We start from the raw sequence: 27,469 nt of genomic DNA on the forward strand, positions 1-27,469 counted from the left end.
ATCTGCCATTGTAGTACGTGTTGTCTTCATCCTCCTCTATAATGGCTTTGAAAAGCTGTTCTCTAAATCTGTGGAGCTGGATTATCTTCATTTTGTTCTGAATTTTGAGCATTCAAATTCATCATGAATCATCTCCAAGGGGCCAGCAGGTTGGTGCATTTTTTTTAAAAAAAATTATTGCAGAAAGAGTAGAAATTTACATTTGAGGTATATTGTCTAAAACGAATTTGAGTGTCAATGTGTATTTGATTTTTTTTATGACATTTTAAATACAACCCCAGCTTCCTCTTTGAATTCCATCTTTCATTTCCACAAGATAGTTTTTTTTTTTTTTTTTAAATTTTTGTGATACAAACCATAAAAGAATGGTGGATTTTTGTGGCATTTCTTATTATAGACTTGCACAAGGACTCTAGCATGAGAAATTCTTCAAGTCTTTTATTTTCATTTCATGGTAGAGCTAATTTGAACTTGAGCAATGTTCTGGCAGAGTAAACATCAGATAAATAGAAAACGAAATTTCTTGATTGATTGCTAAATTATAGTTTTTCAATTAGCTTGTTCAAGTGAAATCAAATGGAGATATATTACATGCTATTCGTACTGTTCAGGTGAAATCAAATAAACATGTACATGGATTTTCAAAAAATATTTGATTTCACAAAATTTTCATTTTGTGAAATGTGAGAGATGAAAAAATTCATTTTGTGAAATGCAAGGGACGAAAAAATTCATTTTTTGTGAAATCTAAGGGACTATGGATTAGATTATGTGAAATGTGATTCGAGAATTTTGTCCATAAAACATGATCACGTGCAAGGCACGTGGTGGATTCCGACAAAAAATTAGTCGGAAACCTAGATAGGAACCAAATTTAACCCATGTGAATTTATAAGAAACGTAAAATTACGTTTTCTAAAATAAGGGACAGAAAAAGTTATTTCATAAAATATGAGTGACGTTTTCAACGATTTTTTCCGGAAAGGAAAACAGAGCTGATAAGACTGAAAAAAGATTTGCCATGGAATGTATCTAAACTGGTGAGAAATTGAAGGAGAAGGAAGACAGTTGGATAGCCAGCAAAAACCAGCAACCAAATTTCCCGCGTCTTCGTTGTCCCCTTGAGACCCGGACACACTCATCACTCTCAAATTCATCATACTTTAGTATCTACTGGGCCAAAAAAAAAAAAAAAACCAAGAAAATTTTTTTTTAAAAAAAACCCACATCCAGTATTGCACTCCTCGCTCAGATAATCTTGATCACCAGAACTTTGATCAGAATAATTGACAGTACCAAGAGTCCATACTGGGATACATGGCATGCATCAGGCTTGGTTCCAAATCTGAAGCATTCCGCCTCGATGGCCAATCTTGGTACTCATTTACTTATTTTCCGCATTGAAAATCAATTTCGCTTAGTCACTTGCTGTGACTGCTAACTATTTGGGATTATGTTTTGGGTTCTTGGATACGTGAATGTGGCTGAGTTTTTGTTTTTGGTCTGTATGGCTATTGTGTGAGAGTATTGGAGCAGAGAAAGCTAGAGTTGCTGACTCTTGTTTACCCTTACTAAATCCTGTCTTGTGCACGCATTGAGAAAATTTGGTGGTTTTTGGCTTCACTGTTACCAACTGCACCCTGATAGCTATATGCATGAATTCATGTATGACTGGTTTCTTTATGGTTGGTGGGCTACACCTGCCTCACGAAAGATTAGATACTTAATCCTTTTTTTTTTCTATCTATTTAGAAATCTATCCTACTGTGATTTTTTTTTTCTCAGGCATTGCTCATCTGGCCTTGCTAGTGATGTTACAATTAGAATTGGAGAAATGTCCTTTCATCTTCATAAGGTGCAAAAAGTTTGAAGTTTTATTTGTGTTTTTATTCATTTTGAGGAGCTGAAAAGTTATTAATTAGTGAAGTCTTTGACACCATGTATATGTTCACATGCTACCATGAATTCTGAATCCTACTTGGGTAATGCAGTTTCCTTTGCTATCAAGAAGTGGGCTACTAGAAAAGCTTATAGGAGAGCTAGAGCAAGAGGATGGATCAGCGTGTGTTGTACAACTTGGGGAAGTACCTGGGGGAGCTAAATCGTTTGAGCTTGTAGCAAAATTCTGTTATGGCATCAAGATAGAGCTGACCGCCATGAATGTAGCGAGTCTTAGATGTGCAGCTGAGTATCTTCAAATGACCGAAGAATATGGGGAGGGAAACCTCATTAAACAAACAGAAGCCTTTCTGAATGTTGTTTTTGCCAATTGGACTGACACAATAAAAGCTCTTGAAACCTGTGAAGAAGTTTTGCCTCATGCAGAGGAGCTTCGAGTTGTGTCGAGATGCATAAATTCACTGGCATTGAAAGCCTGTGCTGATCCAAAGTTGTTCAATTGGCCTGTGTCAGGCTGTAACAGCAACGATGCTGCAGAAGCCAACCAAATGTGGAATGGGATAGGCACAGCAACTAAGCCACTACCTGCAACGGATAATTGGTGGTACGAGGATGTGTCCTTCCTCAGTTTACCCCTCTATAAACGATTGATCCTTGCAGTTGAGGCAGGAGGCATGAACCCTAACACTGTTGCTGGATCCCTGGTCTTTTATGCGAAGAAATATATTCCATTGATGAATAGGCAATCTAGCTTCAACGATGCAAATCATTCCAAACAAGGATCATCCATGTCCACCCCTTCTGAAGCCGACCAAAGGGCACTTCTCGAAGAGATAGTGGAGTTACTTCCAAGTCACAAAGGAGTTACACAGACGAAGTTCCTTATCAGGCTGCTCCGTACTGCTATGGTCTTACAAACGAGCCCTTCTTGCAGAGAAAATCTGGAGAGGAGGGTAGGATTGCAGTTGGATCAAGCTACCTTGGATGATCTGCTTATACCAAATATGGGATACTCAGTTGAGACTCTATATGACATAGACTGCTTTCAGAGGATTCTCGATCATTTCATGTCAATGGACCAGTCTTCGGTTGCTACTTCTCCATGTATAGTTGAAGAGAGCCAATTAGTAGAAGGGACAGATTCACTCACTTCAATCACAATGGTGGCTAATCTTGTGGATGCATATCTTGCAGATGTTGCCACAGATGTTAATCTAAAATTCCCCAAGTTCCAGTGCCTGGCTGCTGCAATCCCTGATTATGCTAGGCCGCTTGCTGATGGCCTCTACCGCGCCATTGACATTTATCTGAAGGTAAACAATCCTAGCACAGATTTATATCCATAAAATAGGATAACTGCACAAACTTTTAATTACTTCTATATCACCAACCACCCCTCTGAAATTGAATGATCTTCTTCAATGAACAATCAATTTCTTAGGCTCATCCTTGGCTCACGGACACAGAGAGGGAACAAATCTGTAGGCTTATGAACTGCCAGAAGCTGTCACTGGAAGCCAGCACCCATGCAGCCCAAAACGAGAGGCTGCCACTCAGGGTGATCGTCCAGGTCTTATTCTTTGAACAGCTTCGCCTGAGAACCTCAATATCGGGCTGGTTCTTTGTCTCTGACAATCTGGAGAACCCAGAAAACCCTGATGGAGTCCTGGCTCTCCCTAAAAGTGACGGTTCGTATCGCGCACACGGCAGAGGATCGGGCATCGAGGACATGAGGCAGCGTGTTTCGGAGTTGGAAAAAGAGTGTGACAGCATGAAACAGGATTTTCATAAGCTGGTGAAATCCAGAAGAAGTTGGAACATATTCTGCAGAAAGAAATCACATTATACAAATGCTAGATCAGGCACCCATGCATCATAGGCCTCTCTCTAGCTGCATCTATTCATAGATTAAAAATGTTGGATGACGTTGATTTGCAAATCAATTTTGTTAGTGAAAAACGTAGCAGCATGACCTGTGTGAGGTTAAAGCATTCATACGTCCACATGTTTGTAAGATGGTACGTTGGTTCCCTGATTGCTTGCAATAGGTATTTAATTTTGGACAGAAATTGATGAACTATTCTTGTAGAGTTAAACCAAAGTTTCCTTTTTCTTTTTCTTTTTTTATTGAAAAAAGCCAAAGCTCCATACATAAATATACTACATCTCCCCCATTTACAATAATGTCATCATTAACAGTCTAATTAATTGACTTTCTGCAATTAAAGAAGTTCTGTGCCGGCTTTTGTGGTCACTACATTGCATGTGATGAAGTTACTTGGTACAGCTTCTTTGATGAGTGTCAAGTGTAACGTTGAGAAAGAGACAAAGAATAAAGAAGAGTCCCACCTTTCCATTTTTCAAACCCATGCCTTCACTTCACTTCACTTCGCTTCGCTTTGCTTTGTGCCCTTTACCGGACTTCACCCCACAAAATCCCTTAAACCATTCCAATTCATTCATTTCCCAATTCCAACCTTTTTTATTGGCACAATCAGATAGTACTTCTATAGTGTATCAAAAAAGCTTTCTTTTTTCGACATGTTCCACAACCAAACTACTGTGGAATTGCAACAGCATCAGCTGACAGAGGAGGAGGATAAGAACAAGAAGAAGAAGAAGAAGAAAGATGGGAGGCTGCAAAGCACTCATGAATCCAGAAGCCCATTACAGGAATTGAACAGTCACACCAGCAGAAGAATCAACCCTGCAAAAAAGAATTGCTGCACCGCTACCACCATTAGCAGCAGTAGCAGCAGCATTTGTTCGTCTTCTTCAACTTCTGTTTCCATTGATGCTCCCAAGTGTTGCCTCAAGTTTCTGCTTTCCTCCACGTCAAACTCAAGACCTCGCTCCTCTTCTTCTTCTTCGAGTTCCCATCTTCAGAAGGATCCCAATCTCAAACTCAGAAATAAACCCCTCCTCACCAAGTCCACCCCAAAATCAGCTCCTAATTCCTCCAGGCCTAGATCTAATAAATCCATTGCTAACGAAAATGATATGCCCAAAAAACCCTCTTCACAAAGTTCTAGAAAAAACCCTTCTTTCCTTTCCCAGTGGCAATCCGGTAGAAGGCCCACTTCAAAATCTGCTTCCCAAAGGTCGAAACTTTCTTCTGATTTGAGGGCAAATCTGAAGAGCCCAGCATATGGATGTTCTGGAAGATTTGGTGCTGGTAATCAACAACGATTGAAGCAGAAATATCAACAAAGCTGCGGTGAGCCTAGTTTGCATTTCAATGTTGCTGATGATTTGGTAGACGCTGACAATTTTACTCCTGTTGGCAAAGTAGCTTGTGGGCCTAGTTTAAATTATGCACTAGTTGTTGATGATGATGAGAAGTCTGCGGGGGAAGACTCAAACTCTGGTCATGGTACAATAGTTGTTAAAAAAACCCCACCTATTGAGGCCTCGTTGTCTCCTGAGATCCAATGTGGCGGGTCATATAATCCTGTTCTAGGTTCAGCTGCAACACCTGTTTGTTATGGTGCCGGGCATCTCATTTCCGGGGTCACGGATAAAAGAAAATGTAGGGCTAGGGGGATTTTAACTATAGGGGGTCCTACTGATTCATCTGATTGTGGAAAAAGTAGTTTTTGTAAGGATGACAGTAATGAAAATGCTGATGTTCTCTTTACCAAGTCAAGTACTTCTTTAATTCCTTTGCCTGCTGAGGCTTCAATGAAATGGTTGTTATCTCCACCTGGTAAGGAAGATGAGGTTCAGAAAGATAATAATGCAAATTCGGATTCACCATTTACGGGCTCAGCCTCATTGCTTCTTTCATCCCCACCTTCATCGTGCTGCCAACTTTCTTCTGATTTAGTTAGTGATAGTGGTGAGAAAAATGGTAGTGGCAATCAGGATGCGACAGCAAGTACGGGGAAGACTAGGATAGTGTTATTATCTCCAAGAAGAATTACTAACTTTGAAGACTTTTCTCATACCCCATATGAGAAGAATGGAGGTTCGTTGATCACCCCCCAGACTAAGTTTAGTTGTAAGACTGATAACAGGCAAAAAGGAGGCGAGAGATCTTATGCTTTGATAGGGAAGAGAACTCCATCTTCGGGTGATCCCTTGAGTGGCAGTAACATTATTCAGACTCCGACATCAGACTCTAGTCCAGATAGGAATGTTGGCATTTCCTGGATAAGTGCAGATGATTGTCAAGCAAATGAAGCTAATCCTGTGGTGGACTCCATGGCAGAGATCTTTCATAGAATAAGTGTATCTCCAAGAAGTCAGATGCAAATGTGGGATCCTTGTGGTTTCAGTTCACAGTTCACTGGCTTGACTTCACCCTCCTGTTCAACAGACCACATACAGCTTCAACAGAGCTTGGATACTCGAGTTTCTTGGATTTCTGATACCACAGTAGGGAACTTGTCATTGTCTCAAATGAGGATATCGTGGAGGGAAGGTTTAGTGAGTAGGATCTTGGATACTGATGAATTAGATTGCTGCAGATGCTTGTCAGATGAAGAGAATTATGGTGATAGATCTGATGAGTTACAGCATAAATCACCAAAAGCTTGTGGAACGGATTCACTTACAAATGGCAATCCCAGATCTCCAGAGTTTCTTGAGCACGAACCCGAAATTCTTATAAAAGGAAAAGAAGCACTGTCTCTTGTAGGGACTAACATCTGTGCGGAATCCATCAGCACAGATGCAGGTGGTCTGGTTGCTTCTGGAGATTCAGATTGGACCCTTAGCTACAAAAACCAATTGTTCGAAGTTTAAATGAATGAAAGTAAGCTTTAGTATTTTCTGTGAGAGGTTGTTTGTTACCAGAGAGAAGAAAGAAGAATATTTTGTATCTCATGCCATCAGCTTGAATCACCTACAGCCTGCAGCATCTGGATCCTTTGCAATCAGTAAAATTATCAACTCATGAAGTTATTTCAGATTTTATGAGAAGAAAGGCAGCTCAACCTGGAGCAACGACTGTAAGATTCTCTTGCATCTAATGTACGTGCAATGTCCATTGCATGGATGAAAGCATGTTATTGGCTTTCAGGGGATCTATGTAGGCTACCTTTTGCAATAACCATCAGCTTCAAAGAATGAGGAGCATTTCTTTTCATTTATTTCTTATCTATTTATTCAGAAGTTTCTACCATCAGTGAAAAGTGTCTTATCTTTGTTGTGCCAAAAACTGACCCTGAAGTCACTGATGTACTATTCTCTTTTGTGGTTATCTCCAAATGTAATCCTATGTCGCATCAGTGACATCTTTTCAAAAGTTTCTGGAATCTTATTTGTGCTGATCCTTGTTATGTGCTATAGTCTGTTTGAATGAACACATTTTCCTTGTCAAGCCTATTAGTGAAACATGTGAAATTAGTACGCCATGAACAGGTAAGGTAAATAAGTCCTGTTATATGAATCTTTAAATCAACCTGCAGACAGTATGTCATCCTGGCCTATCCTAATGCCTTCCATGCTGAAAGTTTGTCAATGCTGCTTACCCACACTATGTTATACTAATTGAACCCTTAAGAAAAAAAATATGCTCTGTGGATAATGTTGGTAACAAGTGGCTTGTTTATGGTATCCCACCTTACTAAGTTCAATATGTATGATATAAATGTTGAACCAGCATTACAATGATGGCAATGATGTAACCTGGAAATCAGAGTCACAATTGAGTGGATTAGTACTTGATCTTGTTAAGTTTGACGTGATAAGAAAGTTTTAACAACCCTGGAACCTTCTGCATTGAAAAAGAGATTTATCACAAAATTGAGGACTCATGAGATTGTTGACATTCTGGTGTGAGGGGGAAGTGTAAAGTTAGAACAGTTTAGTTGTGTTTCGGTAGAGGCAGCTCAAGAATGGGGTGCAATGTGCTGTCATATGGTGTCTATGAAGAAAAAGTTAAAGACTTGCTAAAGTTTATCCAAGGAGTTAATTTCTTACATATGCATGTTTCTTCTGATTCCAGCCAGTGGACTCTTGAGTATCTCATGACCTTTTCCTCCTGATTTTAATTCTTACTAATAGTTAGTGCTTCTACACGATCTGAAAGTGTTGAATTTTCCATATGCTTCCTCCATCCCTTTTCTTGTGCATCTTTCTTTCATCCTTTGCGTTTTCTGAGTAGCAATTTTTAGTTTATGAGCGGCAAGGAATGCATGCCAATCGGGTGTTAGGTTATGACTTGTGATAACTGCAACATTCTTATGTAATCATGGAAAATTTCAAATATCCAAATGCTAGCATGGTGAATTTGTATAGAATCCCTTAAGAGCAGGAATGTATAGTACAGGGTAGCCTGCTCTAATTATGTTTTCCATTCTCATATGCATTAGTCAATTTGACAAAAAGTTCAATGCACTTCTACAGTATTAGCAGCTCTGCTTATATGTTGTGCCAATCTTAGTTAAACAAGACTGGATGCGTTGGCTTTAAAATACAAAAAGTTCCTGGTCTAAGGGGTTAGCCTGTTGAGGGATATGGCTTGAGCAAGCTGTTACCACTACTGTGATTCATAGAGAGAGACCAAATATGAACCTGGTCAATATTAAAATAAGTAAGAAGCTCGCATGGCCTCTCACTTGTAGTTCAGCATCACAGATTGGTTTGGATCCATCACACAAGTCATGCTAATAAGCAGTTCAATGTTGGTCATTCATGTTTTAGAGTGTGGAACGGGCATGATAAACTTGCAGAAAACTGAACCAAATTAAAATTGCAGTGGCCAAATTAGAGGAGTTTACAGAATACAATTATATTAGTTCTCGATCACTACTCTTTTTGCATTATACAGAGGCTACCAGGATTTGTTACCAGCCATTGCTTATTAGAGCTCTCTTTAAAGAGAACTTACGAGGGAGAAGAGGGAGTCTTGATGAAAGATGATGGCAAGACAAAAGTGAAATTCAGGAATGGATGGTTGAAGTGGCTAGGTTGCATTTTTTTTGCTAAATCAATGTGTCACAGCTTGAATTTTCGATTGCAAAGTTTCAGACTTTCTAAATATGCATGCTGTTCTTGGTCAGAAATTTCTATGTCTGACTAAATACTAAACCAAAAAAATATGGTCTCGAAGTTGTACTTCATTAGCAGCCTTCAGAAAATACCTTCCTCAGACCCTTGTGCTGGTCATGTATACATTGTATAGCCCAGTTTGAAAGGTAAGTTCAAAGAATATGATGAGAACAATAATGTCAAAATGGGCTTCGCCTTGACTGCGATGTCTTAGCTAACAGCATCGTTTTCTTCATAGGCAGCCACAGTTCAATCGAATGTGTATCCAGAACATATGGTTCAAAGACTCGGATGGGCTTCGCCTTGACTGCGATGTCTTAGCTAACAGCATCGTTTTCTTCATAGGCAGCCACAGTTCAATCAAATGTGTATCCAGAACATGGTTCAAAGACTCGGCCGAATCGTCATCAGAACGGTGCCTTTTGTTCCGATACCGGAACTAGATGATTCCAAGATAATGAATTGCTGAGAACTCGACCGAGACGTCTCCGAGACGGATAGAAACGGCCGAGTCGTCCCGACTATCATCCTGAATTAACTCGAATTTTTATTATTTTTTGCTAATTTTTTATTATTTTTATTTATCATATCTTTTACAATTTTTAGAATATTAAATATTTCAAAAATTTGTGTCTCGTCGAAACCACAGCCGATATGTCGAAACCGATGTAGAACGGTCCGAGCCACGATCGCGACCGGGGCTTTGAACCATGATCCAGAATCTATCTTCCATAGAATAAACAATGGTGGTTAGATGAAACATTCATTTGTCATAATATTTCAATCTTCCTCGCAAGAACCACATATTGTTGGCTCTGAGCAAGCCTTATCTGCTGATTCTGCCTTGATATAAAAGAGCAGGTAATAGTTATTATGTGTGATAGAGACCTTGTCCACAGTACGTATTAGGTTTTCAAATCAGGTTGTTGGTGGAATTGTAATCTAGTGTAAGGGGCCAAAATGGAGTAGGTAAACAATAAAGATAAAGATAAAAAGACCCAAAAGGACCAATAACTTTCTTTGAGAATTTGTACTTTTCTTCAGCCATCAAAATCAAGTCAGATAACTTGACGTAAGTGCGTTTTGAATATCATATCATCATCTTTGAAGACAAATCTCTGCCCAGAAAAACGAAGAGCATAAAACACTTAATAAAGAATTTTTTTTTTTGAGAAGAAAAATTCAACCCTCACGTGACTAGAGGAGAGGACTATGTGAATTGGCTCACAATGTTAAAAGTTCAAAACGTTTTTTTTTTCTTCTTCTTCTTCCCTTTTTTATACATAAATAAAGTGGTAATTCATTCAAATTCTACATGACAAACGTTTTTTTTTGTATTTAGTATCTAATAAACCAATCAAAATTATGTATCATGATTCATGTGGTAGACCATTTCAAAGTTTGGCAATACAACAGGCGGCACAGGCATGTAATTAATGTAATTTGCTTCTAAGAAGGAAATTAGAAAGTGGGTTCTTTTTCTTTCATGTGGAAGATTAACAAGATGAGAGGGACTTCCCGGAAGAACCTTGTTGACAGTACAGATTAGAGGCCAAGGGTCAATGGTTGGATGGACAAGGCAAAGATTGGAGGTGGTGGATCCTGCACCTAAAAAGCTTGTCTCAGACCAAGTCAACAATCCATCCATTTATAGGTTTAACTTTTGGTAAAAAATAAAACTCTTAACAAGATAGGTGTCCTTTTTTTTTTTCCTTTTCTATTGGTTTGTTAAATCAGTAAAAAATGTGTGTGGTTAGGCCTCATTCTTGTGGAATCAGTAAAAAATCTGCTCTGCTCTGCTCTGCCTTGCCTGAAATTGGCACAAATTGCCAATCTGCAGTCAAGAAACTACTAATAGTAAGAGTTTTGTTGCTTATTATGGTCATGCTGAAACAAATTGCTCCCCAAGAAGAAATACAAGAAGCCAATGTCAAAATCACACCGCCCCTTGCTGTGCCTTTTACTGCTTGCATATATATGTATATATACACACACACACATCAAGATCCAAATCTTTCCTTGTACTTGTTGGGTTTTCAATTTCTGACGCTAAATCATCTTTACAAGTTAGAATCTCCAACTAGAGTGCATAAACAAATAGTAATGATGAAATTTGATCTTGTAGGTATGATTGATTAATACTCTTTGGTGCTTGTATGTATTTTGGCAACCCCATCAAATTGAAGAAAATTCTACACGGCCAAGTGACTTGCATGTTTTTGGTTTTTTTTTTAGGAGTTAAAAATGAACTTCATTTCTAAGTTTGTCGGAGATATGATTTAAACCCTTAACCTCCCATTTCACGAGACTTCCCCGTGCATTTGACCGGTGAAGTCAAAAAACACACGCACAAAGAAAACTTATGGCGTGTGGGTGGTTCCAACTCATTTTCTTCAGACTTTTGATCATATCCATCCATTAATCCATCCACTAACTCTCCCTTACCAAACCCAAAACTGATACTACTACTTAAATGAATCAAAAAAAAAAAAAAATTCATAAGGCCCCAAAAGTCTTCCTTCTCCAAATGTAATTCATACCTACCTGGCAGCATTTCCTCCTTTTTGCCTTTAAACTTCCCTCTAGTAGTAACTTCAAAACAGAAATAAACAAAACCAGCCGGCCACCTACGCTGCAAATTACAATACCATGGAAGGTCTCATTCCAATGGTTTACAGGAGCATCAAGAAAAGCGCGTCTCGGCGCCACTACGAACATCTGGGCTCAGGTACTAGCACTACACCAGCAGCACAAAGCTACAACATTGCTGATTTTTATGCCAATGGTGATGATCAGGACTACGTGATGATGAAGGGACGATATGCTGCTGCTGCTCCTGCTGCTGCTGATCATCATCATCATCATCATCATGAGAAGAAGGTTGATGATGATGGCGGCTTCGGTATTATTTATGAAGAGAAAGTTAAGGGACACCAAGACTTCCGTCACCGGCGATACAAGTCCTTCAGCGTTGATTATAGGGGCAGCAGTTTTACACCGGAGAATAGAACAGGAACAGGAGCAGGAGCAGGAGCAGCCCAGTCCAAGAAACTAGTGCGCTTCAGGAGCCATAGATTCTTCTCCTGCGTGACGGGTGCATAACTAATTTGCTTCTGATGCTCCCTCCCTCCAACTAGTACCGTCTTGAATCATCTTCAAGCTACGTTGTTGTTGTCATGATGATGATTGTGTTGTTATTGCTGTTGTCTTATTCATTTGTCGTGGTTTTGTCTGAAACTAGATTAAATTGAAGGAAATGATCCATTCTAGTTATTAAGCTAGATTTCTTTAGGCTGCTGCTCGGTGCCATGTAAAATTGTACATATCATCTTCTTCATCATCATTAATAATACATTCTTATTTCAGTCAAATTAGATTAGATGTCAGATTAGCAGTGAGGATTGGATTGCATGTATCAGAGGATTTGTACTTCTCTCACGTCACGTAAAGCTTTGACTATGACAATATACAATAGGGATTCATTCATTCATAAACCTTACTGACAGAAACATCTTATTCAGGGCACAAGCAACAACCAACACCAGAAGAGCAATGCCTATACTAAAATCTATTGAATTTGTCATGGCAGAGAAGAAAACTTCTTTCTGGCAGCCAACCCTTGAATTATTTCCATTGCCAGAACTGTAATTTCTGTACTGCATCAATCTGCAACTTGGATTTTCATTTCTTAGATGATTCTGCTATAATGTCCGTGACCTCACAAGGTCTGACAAGTATCTGAAAATTTTGTGAATTTTTTTTTCTCCTCAGCTTGTTTTTCTATTTGTCCTGTGATCTTTGCAGGGAATTATACTTCAGTTTCCCTTTAAAACAAGCAATCTTCTTTTTTTTCTTCTTTTTTGCCAACACCTGCCACTTCAACATTTCTTTCTTCCTTAGTGAGAAGGAAGAAAGGACAGGAAAAAAAATTGGAAAAAGTACAATCATTGAGATTAGTAACTATTGGCTACATAAGCTGGCCAAAATCATCAATATTTTACATCAGCTGATTTAATTCTTCACAATATTCATTGATAACTTTACATCTCATTTAACAAAAGTTTATCAATCATCAAGCATCAAGATTCCAGAGCGACTGCGGTGGAAAATGCTTTTATGTTTACAGCGACACTAATCGCTACCCTTATACAGCGTGGTGTGAACCTGAGTACAATATTCCTATGTTAGGATGTATGGAGTAACCTACGTAAATTCCCACCTATCAGCCCAAACAGGGAGTACTTAGATGTATTGACTGAGGAAAAGAAGCAGCTTTTCTACTTTCATTCGTTCCTCATCTTGCAGAAGACACAATATCCACGACAGTCCAGGAGATAATCAACTATCACATAAGTACGTCAAAGGTAAAACATAAAAATCTATTGCATCAGAATTTACACAAAAACATTACATAAGCGTGTAATGTTAGTGTACTGGCCCATATTGTCACAAATTTAAAAGATCATGCTCACTCAACCAGGCTTCCAATAACCTTAAAATCAAAGCCAGTACTAGAACGGATTGCGAGAAATGTTCAGCAAATTGAAAGGATATTCTAGGTATGCAAACACAGTCAGACAGCCTTCGAGGAATTGCAGAATTCTAGTAAAACTTCAATTTCATCAGCAGAAAGTACAGGCTAGAGATAGCAACTTCAATCCTCTTTGAAAGATGCTCTACGTAGCATTTCAGAATTTACATTGACATAAAAGCACCGGAGTCTAGGACTAATCTTCACTGTCAGAGCTACCAACACACTGCTATAATCACTACTGTCATCGTCAATGTCAAGCTGCACATGCCGAACTTGAATAGGCTCGGGTGCCTTTGTAAGCATTGGAGGGGGGATATGCTGAGGTTGTTGCTCTTCAATTCTAGGAGGTATAGGAAGAGAATCCAATGGGGGCAGTGCCACTGGATCACCAGGTTTCCAACCAGGTGGAGGAAGAATTGGTAGATCACTGGGCCACTCCACGGGCATTCCAGGTTTCCATCCTGATGGCACAGAAATATTAGGTGGAAGCAGACCCTGCATTCCAGTGAGATTGGCCAGTGGATTTGGCTCTGCTGGTTGCCCAACAGGAGTTTCGATCAATGGCTCTATAATTTTCTTCTTATGCTCATCTGTTTTTGGTAAAACAACATCAAGATCAGCAAATGTGTACAGTTGGGATGCCCGCATTTGCTCCTCCTGTGGAGCAGGTGGGAGTGCCCCACGGAGAGGAGCCTGTCCAGCACCAAATTCTGGTGGTGCAAAAGTAGTGTAGCTTATCCTATGGGCATATGACAATATATCAGAAAGCTTCAGCTGAGATGCCACAGTGGTGGTTGAAGAATCTTCTGCAACATCTTCTGACTTGGACCGTTTTGAACGGCGATAATCCGAGTAATCATCCACAAGGTTGTCAAGAACCTGCTCAGCTTCTTTGAGCTTGCTTGCAAGTGCAAGAATTGCAGCATCTTTTGACCTGATTTCATGTGAGAGTTTCTGTTTTCCATCTTGAAGATCAAGAATTTCTTGGAGCTCTGCAACAGCTTCAAATAGCTGAGTTTGAAGGTTTGTGAAAAGAGCGAGAATTTCTTTGGAGGAAGAAGGATAAGAATCTGGTGCAGTTGATGTCAAAGGTTGGGATTAGGAAGACAAGAAGGAGGGCAGGGAACCTCGAAATGCGCTAATCCAGTGCGACCTATTAGGCAAGTGAGGACATTTGCAGAAGAATAGACTGAGCTCTTGGCAGAGGGGGAAGCAGAGGAAGAAGTGTTGAAGAAGTTGGAATAATGCTTGGTGCATTTGATTGTTGATTGGGTGGATGAGATTGCTGGGCTTGGGAGGCAAACTTAGCCGGAGTAGCGTTTTGAAGAGAAGGTGAATTTGGATTTGGTAAGCCTAGCCAAGCTGGAGATTGCACAATCTGATGCGGAACATTCTGGAGCATTTTGCACTTGGTTTCACCTTCAGCAAAACCTAAATCATCCTAAAAAGAAAAAAGAATTACAAGTGAATTCAATTAAGTACAATCTAACCACAAGTAGAATCCAAATAGAACAAGGCACCACACTGGCTTTGTTAGAGGGAAAAAAAACAAAAAGTATAAATAGATTGGTCCTGATAGAACCAGATCATTCAAGGCAAAAGAATGCTTGTTTCAGTTGATTTTGATCAACAATTTGCCATATAGAAGAGCTAAGACAAAAGGGGAAGAGAATGCAACTTTAAAGGACTTGTATCCATCAACAATTTTATGCATCTATGCCTCCTGGCTGCTTTATTCATCAATTCCACATCCAAAGTAATAGCAACTCATTAAATATCAACTTGAGGAAACATATTTACTAATCCTAGTTTTTTTAAGCCTGACACATCGCGTCAGGTTGCCTGGATTCTGCAGTGGTTGTGTATTATTTGGTGTTAGTTCTTAAGTAACACTTGCAAAATTTCCTATTGACTTGAAATATAGATGGAACAAGCAAGCCTCCAATAAGGCCAAATGTGGCATTCAATTTAAACATCACCAAGAGTAACAGTATAACAAAAAATTGCAAACATAATATGCATAAACAGATAGAGTACATTTGCATGTTTTACATTGTTGTTATTATAACTCTTGCATATTATGCAAGGTTGCTAGTCAATCTTGACTGTTAGGTAGTTAATCTGGAGCTGCCTTAGCAAATGGAGATAAAGAAACTATTCTAGTAACAAGGAGGACATTGCATATAAAAAACTAGTAGTAACTGATTAGATGCCTCTCTGCAGTTCGAGTGAAATATGTTATTTCAATTATCTTTACATAATGTCGTGCCTTCGCAACATTCTGCTGGTCTAGCTGCAGATTTCTTTAACCAAGAAAAGTATAGAAAAAATCAAAACTACCTACTTTGTAACACTGTCAGAGTGTATACATACATTCCAGAGGCAACATACATACTATTCAATAGATAAATAGTGCAAGCCGCAGCCTTCGCCCAAAAAGACTTTGACATATTCTTTAATTTCAACATGCATCTCACCATATAAAAAGTTTTGATTTATTTTTAGACACAAAAATCTAATGCATGAGAGTAGGGGTGAGCAAACGGTACAAATTCGGTAATTCAGTTAACTGAATTCAGTGAATTCGGTTATTTGACTTATAGAAATCTAAACCGCTTTCAATTTCAAATTGACTATAACCGAATTCATTTCGCAGCCGATTTCGAATTTGGAAATGGTAATGAATTTGGTTAACCAAATTCATTTATAAAAAAAAACTGATTTTTTAAAAATTATTATTGATTTGATCTCCAAATTTATTCATAATTTAACACATTACTTATGTTCTAATCATTTTGTGGTTTAATTCAATTGGCATTTATTTGATAATTTATTCCTAGAATCCTTAGCCTATGATTTAAGGAACACATAAAAAATGATTAATTTAAACTAGAATAAATCTTAGACTATATAATGATTAGTGATAATTTATGAATTTATAATTTACAATGATTAATAATAAGTAATATTAGTTACAAACTTACAAATTACAATGATTAGTGATAAGTTATATTAGTTACAAACTTATAGTTTATTTCAAATCAAAATAAAACTTATTTACTTACATATGTTATTGTGAAAGTCAATATACTAATACATTGATTTGCAATTCATATACATTCACTTACAATGCTTAGTTGTCTTGTCTATACTTAAAGCCTTAAGATTAGTGAATAAAGAATATGAATTTTTATGTTAAATATGTAATGTAAATTTAGAGCACGTTAATACTTGCAAGTTACAAGTTACGCATTCAAATATTCAATAATTCAAACATGAATGATGTATAAATTACCAATATCTAAATTGTAATTACTAATTATGTTTATTGTTTAATATTTAGTATTATACATATATGTATTAATTATTATCTAATTCTAATCATGTTACTCATGTATAAACTTGGTAAACTTGGTTTAAAACAAGCAAGTTCTCTCTATCTTGGTTCTAAAATGGTAAACTGGGTTTAAAACAAATAAGTTCTCTCTATGTACAATCCTTAGAACACCTAATATAACTGTACAACATTTTTTCTTAATTGAATTCAGAAAGCTGAATTTGGCTTTTTAAGGCATTTTTACAAATAAGTTTTGGGCAATAATTAGAAGAGAACAAACAGAGCAGAAATTAGCAACCAAGAGATGACTATCCCAGCTGTATTTGATTGAATTCAAATTTTCATCCATTCACAATATCCATCATTTTCCATTCCATTTCAATCTGTTTGGAACCTAAATGATTTTGCATTGATTTGATAATTTAAGTATTTCTTGGTCATTTATATCTTGTGAGTAGTTTTGCAGAAGCTGGTTTTCATGGACACATATTCGACAAAGAGTAAGCAGTTTAAACTGGAGTAATCTTGATTTTCATGATTGCTTAATATAAGCCTTAAAGCACTGAACATCATCAATGATATAAAAGTGGTCGGAATCTTTTCAGAAAAAGGGTAACTTGGTTGACATTGTGTTCCGAAGTCACAACCAATGTTTCAACAACACAAAGATTAAGAGCAACCAACAAATAATCTACCATTTTAGTTCTGGCGTTGGATTTGCTATTCTTTTCATTTTTTTTCCTCCATTTCTTCTTTTTTGTTAAGTGGATGATTATGAAGATTGTGAAGGGATTTTGTATAGGAAGAGATGTTGATTAATGATTCTACGGAATGAAATGTCTGAAATGAAAGAATAGCAGCAATTGTGCAGGAGAAGGTGAAAGAAGGAATGCGTGAATATTCACAATTATATGGAGAATTTAGCAATCAGCTTTCAAGCATTTACTCATATATCATCCAGAGCTTTGTTCCAAATCTTTAGGCTGTAGCACCTCTTTTGATAGCTGATGTGATGAGCACGCGTTGCTGTCAAATTAGCAGTCGCTGCTGTTAGTTCAATATTGGCATTACATTGAAATGTAAATCACTTGCTTCTTCAAATGTAAATCACTTGCTTCTTCAAATGAGATATCTTTCTTTTCACTTACTTATTCTTCATTGTGCAGTCAATAATGTGTCAGGAGGCATTCAGATTGCTTATTCTTTGCTTTGTGTTCCTTTCTTCAGATCCACAAAACTCACACCTTTGCCAGAAACTCTTGTAGATGGGAAGCGCCAAATTTTTTATCAGGTCAGAATTTCTCATTTTACTTGTGTTTAACTAACTGTTAAAATTATTTGTGCTTGCAATTATCAGATGGAGAAGAACAGAGGGTTAACTCGTGCTCGGAAGAAGCTAACCAAAAATCCAAGAAAGAAGCACAAGGTATCTGGCAATGACTGCTGATCTTTTTTCTTTAAACAAATTAAACTCCCAACTACATAGCTGGTGTATCTCTCTTTCTCACAGTTGAAGCACCAAAAAGCAGTGGTGCGTCGGAAGGGACAAGTGCGAGATATCAGGAAGCCAACTGGTACTTATGGTGGGTATTAATGCAGCAATCAGCCGCAGCATTAGGTTTAAGAGCTAGTCATTGCGGTGCTGCATTTGTATTTTTGGAAATAGGATGTTGTTTTATATACATGTTTTTGCAGTAATTATCATGTTGAAGAGGGAATTTTAGGTTGAGGGAAGTTCATGTCCGCTGTCTATTTTTTAGTAGACGTACAATTTTTGTGATAGTGACGAAAAAGTTTTGGAGTTTTCAATCAGATCTTACCTTCATGCATTCATGGTCCAATAAGTAGTACATATAAGCTCTTACTTCCTTGGTGCTCAACATTCTAGTAAACCTGGTAGTAGTTTCATTTTATCATATTTGATGATACTACTAGATGTGTGTGGCTTACTGTATCTTTTAGCTCCATCTGCCAATCATTATCTGTGTAATTACCTGTTTAAGAAATAAAAGTACCTTTTTTGGTGACCTGTTATCAGATTCATTTACACTTACATCAGAAAAAGTGAGAAGGAACCCTTCGATTACTTATGTGTTTGTGTGTGTGCTGGAGTTTTTGTTTATTTCAGTTGATATTATTGTTGAAAGCAGGAAATGTGGTGGTGCCTTTGTTTTCACCATGGGATTGTAGATGTTTTCACATCAGCACTGTTTCTGCTCCAATATTCCGGGTCTGGTAACGTGTTAAAATGAATCAATGCATAAGTACAGCTAGTTTTGGAGTTTAGGGGGGAGAGAGGAAAAATTAGTTTTAGACACAAAAAATGATAGGAGATGAGAAGCAAGAGATTAGAGAGCTTTTAAATCTTGTTTTAGAGTTCAAGGGATGAAAGAAATGGTTTGGTAAATTTAATGCTATCCTATTTTATATATTTTTGAGGCTAAAAGTTGCATTTTGATAACTCAAATCCATTTCTCACCAATTTGGACACTTTCTTAACTGTGGCTCCAAAAGTCATCCGCTCATTTCTGTCCATTTTTATCCTCATAAAAACTCAAAATGGAAACTTGACATTTCTTCTCATGTCTCCTCTCTGTCGATGCTTATATTGTGCAGACAAAGTGGTTTGTCTACTAACAGAGACAGTAACTCACATCCACTCGTTGACCAACCAAACAATGAGAGCCATTGAATTGGTGGTATCTTAAAGTTTGGTATAGCTGACATGGAAAAGTTTAGTTCTGATTAAAATATAAAGCTTGCAAACATAGCTAGCAAGGTTTTGATTGTAGTAAATGATAGATTAAGATACAGAAACCTATCAGCTTGCAGGCGAACACATCATCAAGAGTACTAGTCTCCAAAAACAATGTTGGTAGATGTTCTGTGTTCACATTTCTAATCGTACATTTCTTTCCTCTAATATAATAAATTTTGCAAATTCTTTTGGAACCAGATTTTCCAAAACTCAAATACATTGTGCAATGTTCCAATACTCAATTCACTTTCACGTATAGCAACAAGGGTCTGTCAAGCAAAATGCCAAAAGATTGTATAGCATCATGAGACTGAATGTACAGAACTGAAGATAGCATATTATAGAATACACAGAATTGACTAAATCATTAACACACTCAGTGTAGACTTCAGTTTTCTTAGATTTTAAGCAGATTGTGACAACTTAGCATCCAATTAGAATATGATCAAAGTAGAAAATCTCATAGCTCTTGCATCACTCGCTGTTGGGGCAGCTCCCCTTGTGACATCATCTTCCCTATAAATCAAAAGATACGCATCCTATATCCACTCAAGCCTTCTGGTGGATTGGTGGAAGGATTACCACTCAAGCTTTTTGCATTTGCCAACTTAGAACCCTTCAACAGACGAAAGCTTCTCAATTCGACTAGGTTATGTTTCTTTAAAAGGGCTGACAAGCCTCATTTGCAGCAGTTGTCATCTAAATGGAAACAAATTTGGTATCTGTTAGGTTAAGTGCAATAGTAAATACACTCCAGAAAAGTGGAAATAATAGACCTAGGAAGTAGATGCATGATTATGGGAGCAAGAACATACCACAACTTAAAAATCCGACCAGTGGCTTTCCCATGTATTGCTCATCCATAGCTCTGTTATTTAACCTTGAAAACCATGGGTGGAAGATTCAAAATTTCAGACAAGTTTAAAATAAATGGCAATTTAAGAAGATCTTACTAATTCTATTGTTTATGAAAATTCACGAAGCCATAAAGAAATCAGCAGTATTGACAAAAGTCAAACAAATTTTCTAAAACCAGAGAATTTTCATCACAAAGGGAAGTGTGTACCTCATGCATGAGAATCCCTGCAGCTAGCCAGAATGATCTGTCGTTGTCAGCCTCATATATTCTTCCACAATTTATCAATCTGAGAGTAGACTCTCAAGCTAGACTCAAAACCGCCTACAACCACGGGAAGAAATGGCATCAGATCAGAAGCTATATAGTAAGCATACACCACTGTAGAAAGCATTACACTCATGCTGAATTGTAATTTAACGTTCTCTATATGGAATTAAAGTGCAAGAATCTTCCTCTTGGGAGAGAGCCCAGATAAATCCCTCCAGCAAAGCAAGCTTTCTGCTTACTTTTTCTAGTGCAACTGTGAAGGAGGTTTTGAACTAGGCTAGCTAAGACCTCAATCTTGGGAGGTCTTGAACTAGGCCAGATATAGAAGAGGTTCCTCAATATGTGCAATGACTCTGCTGTTCACAGAGTGTTCTTTGAGCCAAAAAGTAGCTACCATCAGGCACCAACAAAGTTAGAAAAATTAGTAACATTCAATTCTTAGAAGATTACAACATAAATGAGCGCTTACTTTTTAAAGGAATGAAGTGTTGATTTAGATCTTGAGTAGTTAATACCAACATCAATATAAGAGGATAAGTAGCTGGCTAAATTATTCTAATTCATTAAACTTGACTTTTGTTCCTTGGAACCCAGCATCTCAATGTTTTTGGTTGCGCCAAATTTGTTATGAATAGATTAACATCAGGTTACTAAGGTCAGAAACCCTTTTGCACCCACAATATAGCCAAATTCAAACTTCATCTAAGTGATCAAGCTATTTAAACAACGTATCAGGACTCTAGATTTTGTTCAAGACAACCTGTTTCAATAGAAATAGTCCTCTTAGATTTGAGAAACAAAATCAAAAGTCCACAAAAACATAAATATCAAGAAACAGGTAAAAAACAAAATGATAAGGCTGATACAGGATTGCACCAGCATTTATGGTACCAAAACCCTTCCCAAAATTTCTAAGCAATTTCAATTTCGAAAACCAGAGAGTTCATTTTGTAAGAATTCATTAGATAACAGAAAAAACTGAATTTGCAAGATACCTCAAAAAATAAAGTCAATAAATTTACTTGATATTTAAGTCATGCCTTAAAGCAGTTTCTTGATATTTCTTCCCAATGGGTTTCTGCAGCATTTGATGCTACAGCAGAAATGGCAATCGAAATAAAGCCACACTACTTCCACGAATTAACAGGTTAACTTCCCTGAGATCCTGAAAGGGAGCTGGAAGAGATGATTTACCAGAACCATATAAAGCCCAAACCAGTGTTATCCTTATCACTTGAAATATTGACCTTTTTCAAGTTCATAACTTTAAAGGCTAACAATCTCCCAGTACTATTACAATTTGTTCGATGAAAGTAACACATAGGATCATGTTGAAAATCATGCTAAGTTTAGAATCTCCATGGAAGCATAGGGAATTCAGTTTACTTCATGAAATGCATTCTTTAAAAAAAAAAAAACAGTTTGAGGAAAAAGCTCTTACTTTCAGCTATAAGTGAAAATCCTGAGCTGAATGGAAAACACTGGTAGAAAATGTCACTTTTTCATTATGTTACAAATCTTTTACTAGAAAGATACCCAAAAGAATGTATGCTTACATGAGTCGCCAAGCTTGTCCACAGTCATTCTCACGTAAAACATTCTTAAAACTTCAAAGTAATAGTGGTGTTAGTTGGCTACTTCAATTGTCAATCCTTACAATCTCACATGCACATTACTCATGTCGAAATTTCAAACTAGAAATATGCAAGGATGAATAAGCAAATGCCAAAATAAAAGAGTAACCATGAAGATTGACTCTAAGGAGTTAATGGCAGGCTGAAGTAGCTTCTGTGGTTAAATATTTTTGACATAGAGGATCACTCATACAAAATTTACCATTTATAGAATTTCAAAAGACGCCAACGCAATCTAGGAATTTGTTTGAGCTAAAAGCAAGACTTAAACTAGTCTGAAACCTTCACCACTGCATATAGACCAAGTTTGAATTAACAATTCACTGAAATAATCGACGATGCAAATGTAAAAAACAAATGGAGATAAAGGATTGATATGGCATACTAAATGCATAAGCAAAGTAGAAAGAAAAATAAGATGATCAAATTTGATCAAACATACTTTGGTGGATGCTGAAAAGTTAGCATTATTCATAGCAATGAATTTGCAAACTTTATGTTGCACACTATAAACTGCAAAATTTCGAAATTATTAGCTGTAAGAATGACCTGTAGTTACTATTTTCAAACATAAGCTATGATAGCTGAGAAAGGTTTTGGATAACCATAGCTAATACAACAATTATGTTTTCCGACCATATTGCAATAAATTTCAAAAATGGTCTCACAAAATTTCTCTCGTTAACAAAGTTCCAAATAATGTTAATCCTTTTAACATGTTGAAAGATACAAATATTGGAGGAAGTAAAAAATGGTAGTAGATCACAAAGGAATATCTGGAAAGTGCTAATTCCGGGAAAAAAGATCACACAAACATAAATGGAAACATTACCTAGAAAGCAGAAACGCACAGGATGAAGGAAAAATAGTTCGCATCAATGACTGAGCAGAAGTTAGGCTGCACAAATGAGATTTGATTAACAAATATTATCAATACATTTCCGCTGTAAATACAAAGAAAAGATTTTAAGGGAAAAGAAATATAGATAGATAGAAGAAGCAAAATTAATTGAAAAAACTGTGAAGTAGTAAGACAGAGGAATACCTAGTAGCTTTAATTGGGAAAACTGACGTTATTTATGAGCTTCAAATGGGGATTAGCCTCTGATTTGCTGCTAAACAATTACAGTATCCGGATTTGGGGAATGCCGGAGATCTTCGACCACTCAGAATTGGGGTCGGTGGTGCTGCTACTGCTGCTCTCTGGTTTACATCTTTCCTTTAGAAGGGGGCACCCGTGACTCTGCAGGCTTCTTAGTCTGGTGAGGCTTCTCATAGATTGGGGTAAATTCTCTAGCTTTTCACAATCCCAGAGCCTAAGTTGTTCAAGTGACGAAAGCTTCCCAAAACAATCGGGCAATGATTTCACTCCAAAACCATCTAAACAAAGAGTTGTTAGGGCAGAGAGGCGCTGAAGTTGCTCGGGCAGAGATTCCCAATGAGACCATCCACGCAGAAATAATTCTGAAAGGGAGGGGAAGTAGGGGTGCGGTGGTGGGAGAGCATCAAAGAGGTATAGGAAGGAATGCAACTCTGTGGTTTCTGAGAATGGTCCAATCGATAAGGTTCTCAAGCTTGTAAGAGAACAAAGCTTCCCCTTGGGCAAGTCCGTTATTTTGGGACAACATGCTATGTCTAGGTAAGAGAGAGAAGGTGTTCGGGTTAAATCAATTGGAAAGGAGATCAGATCGGGGCAGCTGTGTACTGTCAATTCCTCGAGAGGTAGAGGAGGAGGAGGAGAAGCACCGGAGAGGGAGGGCGGAGAAGTGGAATCCCACTCTGACTCAGATAGCTGGGGGATGGACAAGTGGGTCAACCCATCGCACTCGGAAATTTCTAATTCGCGCAAGGCAGTGAGGTACTTGTCTCCCTTGGGGATTGAAATCGACTTGAGTGAATCGCAATCGGAAATTTCTAATTTCTCAAGGGACTCAAGACCAACCAAACGTTGAGTAGCACTATTGTCAATACAAGTGTGTGGTTGGCTCAACTCAAGCACTGTTTGGGAATTTGGACCTTCTAAAGTTTGAGGAACATCAGACGGAAAATCCAAGAATTGGGTCAAATCATGACAACATCTTAACTGGAGATGTGCAAGATTTGGATTGTTTTGAAATAACATATTTGGTAGCTCAGTGAACCCATTCACAGACGAAAGGCAAAGACTAGTGAGAGTGCTAACTCCGCTGCTGCGAATATATTCCATTACTGCTGACCCATTCTTAATCCAATCGATGTGCAATTTCTTGAGACTTGGAAAATGACTTGGAAAAGTTGCTAGTTCGGGGCAATCTTCAATCTCTATCGTCTCAAGGACAGGAAATACCATCAATTCTCTATCATGAACTTCTGCTTCCGTCCATTCAGTCAAATTGTGCATGTCCCTTAGAATGAAATGTTCAAGTGCTGGAAACAATTTTAGAGGACTTTGACTGCCGCTTCCACTATGTATGGTCGATTCTCCATAAAAAGAAGGTCCTATGCTTGTTATGCCATCAAGACTTTCCAAGTGAAGAGATCTGAGGGAGGACATGTGCCCAAGAGTTGGTAACTCTTTGCAGTTTGTGCAATTTCGCACTTCAAAGTGCCTCAAATTCACCAAATTCGTGAAATTTTCTGGAAACTTTGTCAATGAATCACAATCTTCAACTCTTAATGTCTGCAAATGATAAAGTCGACAAAGAGAGTCTGGCATTATTTCGATTGAAGGTCTGGATAAATCAAGGTACCGCAAATGAGTTAGCTTCCCAATTGATTTAGGAAGCTCCTCGACACTTGATGGCCTTAAACTCAAAACTCGCAACATAAAAAATGATATCTCTCTATCATTAAGTGATTTGTCTTCTAACAAAAATAATGTTGTAATACACTTGAACCTTTCAGGGGATGGAAATGGCATTTCTTCTCCACTTCTCTCCAGTGCAAGATACTGAATGGGAAACGTCCTCTGGTCATCACTTCCAGACTCTGTCAACCTCAAAGTTTTAGAACTGGGAATGGATTGCACCATATCATGCACAAGATCATGCATTTTGCAATTCACAACATTCCCATACCTATCCTCCTTTGCATCTTGAAACAAGTTACTATCCAACAAAATGGTAAAGTACATGTTACCAACTTCCTCCATACACATATTATTGTTTCTTGGATTTGAATAAAGAAATCCTTCTGCTGCCCAAAGTTGGATCAGTTGATTCCTTTCCATTTCAAAATCCTTGGGAAAAATTGAACAATATGCAAGACATTTTTTAAGAGATGGATATGGAAGATTATCAAAGCTCAACTTCAAAATTTCATGAATGCCATTATTTTCACCTCTTTGAAGCCCACTCTCTAAAGTTTCCCATTCAGCCGTTCCCTTGTTACGCAACATGCCCCCGAGAACGCTTGCAGCTAATGGTAAGCCTTGGCATTTTTCTGCAATCTTCAAACCTATATCTTCTTGCCGTCTATTTGGCACTTTCCCAGCGCCAAATGCATTTTCTTTGAGAATGAGCCAGCATTGATCATGTGATAATTCTTTCAAGGAATAATCTTGAGGAGAAGAAATTCTCGTGATGGTTGCCACTTCTTTTTCACGAGTGGTCACAAGAATCCAGCTCCCCATGGCTTGGCTAGTACCCCTCAAAGACCCAAGAAACTCATTCCATAGTCTGGACTCCTTATTCCAAACATCGTCCAAGACCAGTAGATACCTTTTACCGTCCAATAATTCCTTGAGCCGATTGACTTTGGCGTCCTTACCCTCAACTCCGGTCATTGGTGCTTTCAATGATTCTAGCATCAGCCTAAAAAGCCTATTGTCATTGAAATCATCCGACACGCATACCCACATGCTCTCCTCAAAATGTTCCTCAATCTTTGGATCATTATAAACATTTCGAGCCAAGGTGGTCTTGCCGATCCCGCCCATCCCTACTATAGGAAGAACGGAGATAGTTTCATCATGATTATTTGGGGCCGTCAACATTTTTACTATTTCTGAGACATCATTATCTCTTCCAACGAAACACACATCAACAGTAGCAGCGGCAGTCTCCCTATTCTTTGGAAGAACACGAGGCGCATCTCTAGCTCCAATCTGTGGCTGGAGGCCAAAGCCCAATGCTTCTTGATTGATTCTTTCCAAATCCATATTGATTTTCTGAATTTTGTTGGCCATTTTGCAACGAAATGCAATGGGATTGGAAAGTGAGAAGAAGAAGCATACCTTCCTCTTCATTTGGTTTTGAATCTCAACTTTGCGCCGGATCATCTCATAGTTGATGTCATCCAACAGATTACCAGCATCGAAAGCCACACGTTCAAGCTTCTCCAGCCAACGCTTCACGAATTGTTGAGTCACCTGTCTTTCCTCTGCATCATGAAGGAGAGCCTGGATCAGAGTCAACGTATCCCTCAGTTTCTCCAAGTCTTTCTTGAATGCAACAAACCGGCCAATTTGTTCAGAAGCCAAATTTATTGCCTTCTCCACTAGAACTTCTACAACGGGACCAAGTAGTGCATCCGCCATCAGGTCAGGTCGATATCTGGGAGAAAGAGAGCAGTTGATAGTTTTGAGAGTGTGGAATGGAACCGGGCAATTTGCAAGTTTGAAGGTGAGAACGAGTTGAATGTAGCAGTCGGTGAAACCAAAAGTCTACGAGTAGTTTGCTGCAATAGAAGGAAAACGAAAAGGACGAAAAGGTTCCCGACAAACATATGACGTGATAGACACGACAGGAAAGGAAATGAATTCTTTACTTTAACAAAAAGTTGCCAAGATCTACTTTACTTTCTAAACCAATACTCTTCTAGTTGTTTGGCAATTGTGCACAAAATCAACAAGAAAATGTCCCTTCATTTTCAAGAATCTCAAAATCATCTTACTTTATCTTGAGTAGAAAATCAGATGCCAAATATTCGGGCAAAGTAGGATGATGGTTTCTTAAGCAAAAGCTAAATGTCTACGGGATAATTTTCAATGTTCCTGAATGTCTACAAAAAATCAAGATGGAATTCAATTCCACCGAGAAAAGGGAAAAAGAAAACTAAGGGAAGTTGGAATTCAATTTCTCACCATCTAAACCTCAATTTCAGAGGCTGTGCTCGGTGCTCAAAAGTTTGAAGCAATTAATAATGAACTTACAAGAATTTTCATAGTCATCCATGATAGACGCGTTTTGTTAAATACATTTTACCT

The 27,469-nt window shown here is 37.9% G+C and overlaps 3 protein-coding genes, 1 long non-coding RNA gene and 1 pseudogene across 5 annotated transcripts; 3 read left to right on the forward strand and 2 right to left on the reverse strand.

Moving 5' to 3' along the window:
- Positions 1–16: 16 nt before the first annotated feature.
- On the forward strand, positions 17–4,073 carry LOC113735219 (BTB/POZ domain-containing protein At5g03250). Of its 2 annotated transcripts, none has more exons than XM_027262219.2 (4): positions 17–149; positions 1,786–1,855; positions 1,992–3,212; positions 3,341–4,073. In XM_027262219.2, the coding sequence occupies exons 1-4, from the start codon at positions 124–126 to the stop codon at positions 3,776–3,778; spliced, it is 1,755 nt and encodes a 584-aa protein (XP_027118020.1). In that variant the 5' UTR covers positions 17–123; the 3' UTR covers positions 3,779–4,073. The 2 variants fall into 2 exon arrangements, with proteins under 2 accessions (XP_027118020.1, XP_027118021.1); XM_027262220.2 differs by lacking the exon at positions 17–149 and adding an exon at positions 762–1,376.
- Positions 4,074–11,268: 7,195 nt separating this feature from the next.
- On the forward strand, positions 11,269–12,266 carry LOC113735220 (uncharacterized). The gene has a single exon (XM_027262221.2). The coding sequence runs from the start codon at positions 11,545–11,547 to the stop codon at positions 11,995–11,997; it is 453 nt and encodes a 150-aa protein (XP_027118022.1). The 5' UTR covers positions 11,269–11,544; the 3' UTR covers positions 11,998–12,266.
- Positions 12,267–13,487: 1,221 nt separating this feature from the next.
- LOC113735195 (mediator of RNA polymerase II transcription subunit 4-like) lies at positions 13,488–14,885 on the reverse strand (annotated as a pseudogene).
- A 3,172-nt stretch (positions 14,886–18,057) lies between these two features.
- LOC140038160 (uncharacterized) lies at positions 18,058–18,595 on the forward strand. Its single transcript, XR_011841980.1, has 2 exons — positions 18,058–18,192; positions 18,277–18,595. It is a non-coding gene; the product is annotated as an uncharacterized lncRNA (long non-coding RNA).
- Positions 18,596–19,794: 1,199 nt separating this feature from the next.
- Positions 19,795–26,935, reverse strand: LOC113735196 (putative disease resistance protein RGA4). Its single transcript, XM_072082863.1, has 5 exons — positions 23,330–26,935; positions 23,117–23,182; positions 20,591–20,704; positions 20,340–20,404; positions 19,795–20,223 (listed from the first exon to the last, which is right to left on the reverse strand). Exon 1 carries the CDS (start codon positions 26,798–26,800, stop codon positions 23,408–23,410), a length of 3,393 nt encoding a protein of 1,130 aa, XP_071938964.1. The 5' UTR covers positions 26,801–26,935; the 3' UTR covers positions 19,795–20,223; positions 20,340–20,404; positions 20,591–20,704; positions 23,117–23,182; positions 23,330–23,407.
- Positions 26,936–27,469: the final 534 nt, after the last annotated feature.

This window comes from Coffea arabica, chromosome 3c (assembly GCF_036785885.1).
Source record: "Coffea arabica cultivar ET-39 chromosome 3c, Coffea Arabica ET-39 HiFi, whole genome shotgun sequence".
Lineage (NCBI taxonomy): Eukaryota > Viridiplantae > Streptophyta > Magnoliopsida > Gentianales > Rubiaceae > Coffea > Coffea arabica.

What these genes read in the sequence shown, in the direction of transcription:
- LOC113735219 (XM_027262220.2), top strand. Translation starts at nt 1,318, where the DNA reads ATGGCATGCATCAGGCTTGGTTCCAAATCTGAAGCATTCCGCCTCGAT. An exon ending in CGCCTCGATGGCCAATCTTG is followed by an intron (nt 1,377 to 1,785) that starts GTACTCATTTAC and finishes TTTTTTTCTCAG; the next exon opens with GCATTGCTCATCTGGCCTTG. An exon ending in TGTCCTTTCATCTTCATAAG is followed by an intron (nt 1,856 to 1,991) that starts GTGCAAAAAGTT and finishes TGGGTAATGCAG; the next exon opens with TTTCCTTTGCTATCAAGAAG.
- LOC113735220 (XM_027262221.2), top strand. Translation starts at nt 11,545, where the DNA reads ATGGAAGGTCTCATTCCAATGGTTTACAGGAGCATCAAGAAAAGCGCG.
- LOC113735196 (XM_072082863.1), bottom strand. Translation starts at nt 26,800, where the DNA reads ATGGCGGATGCACTACTTGGTCCCGTTGTAGAAGTTCTAGTGGAGAAG.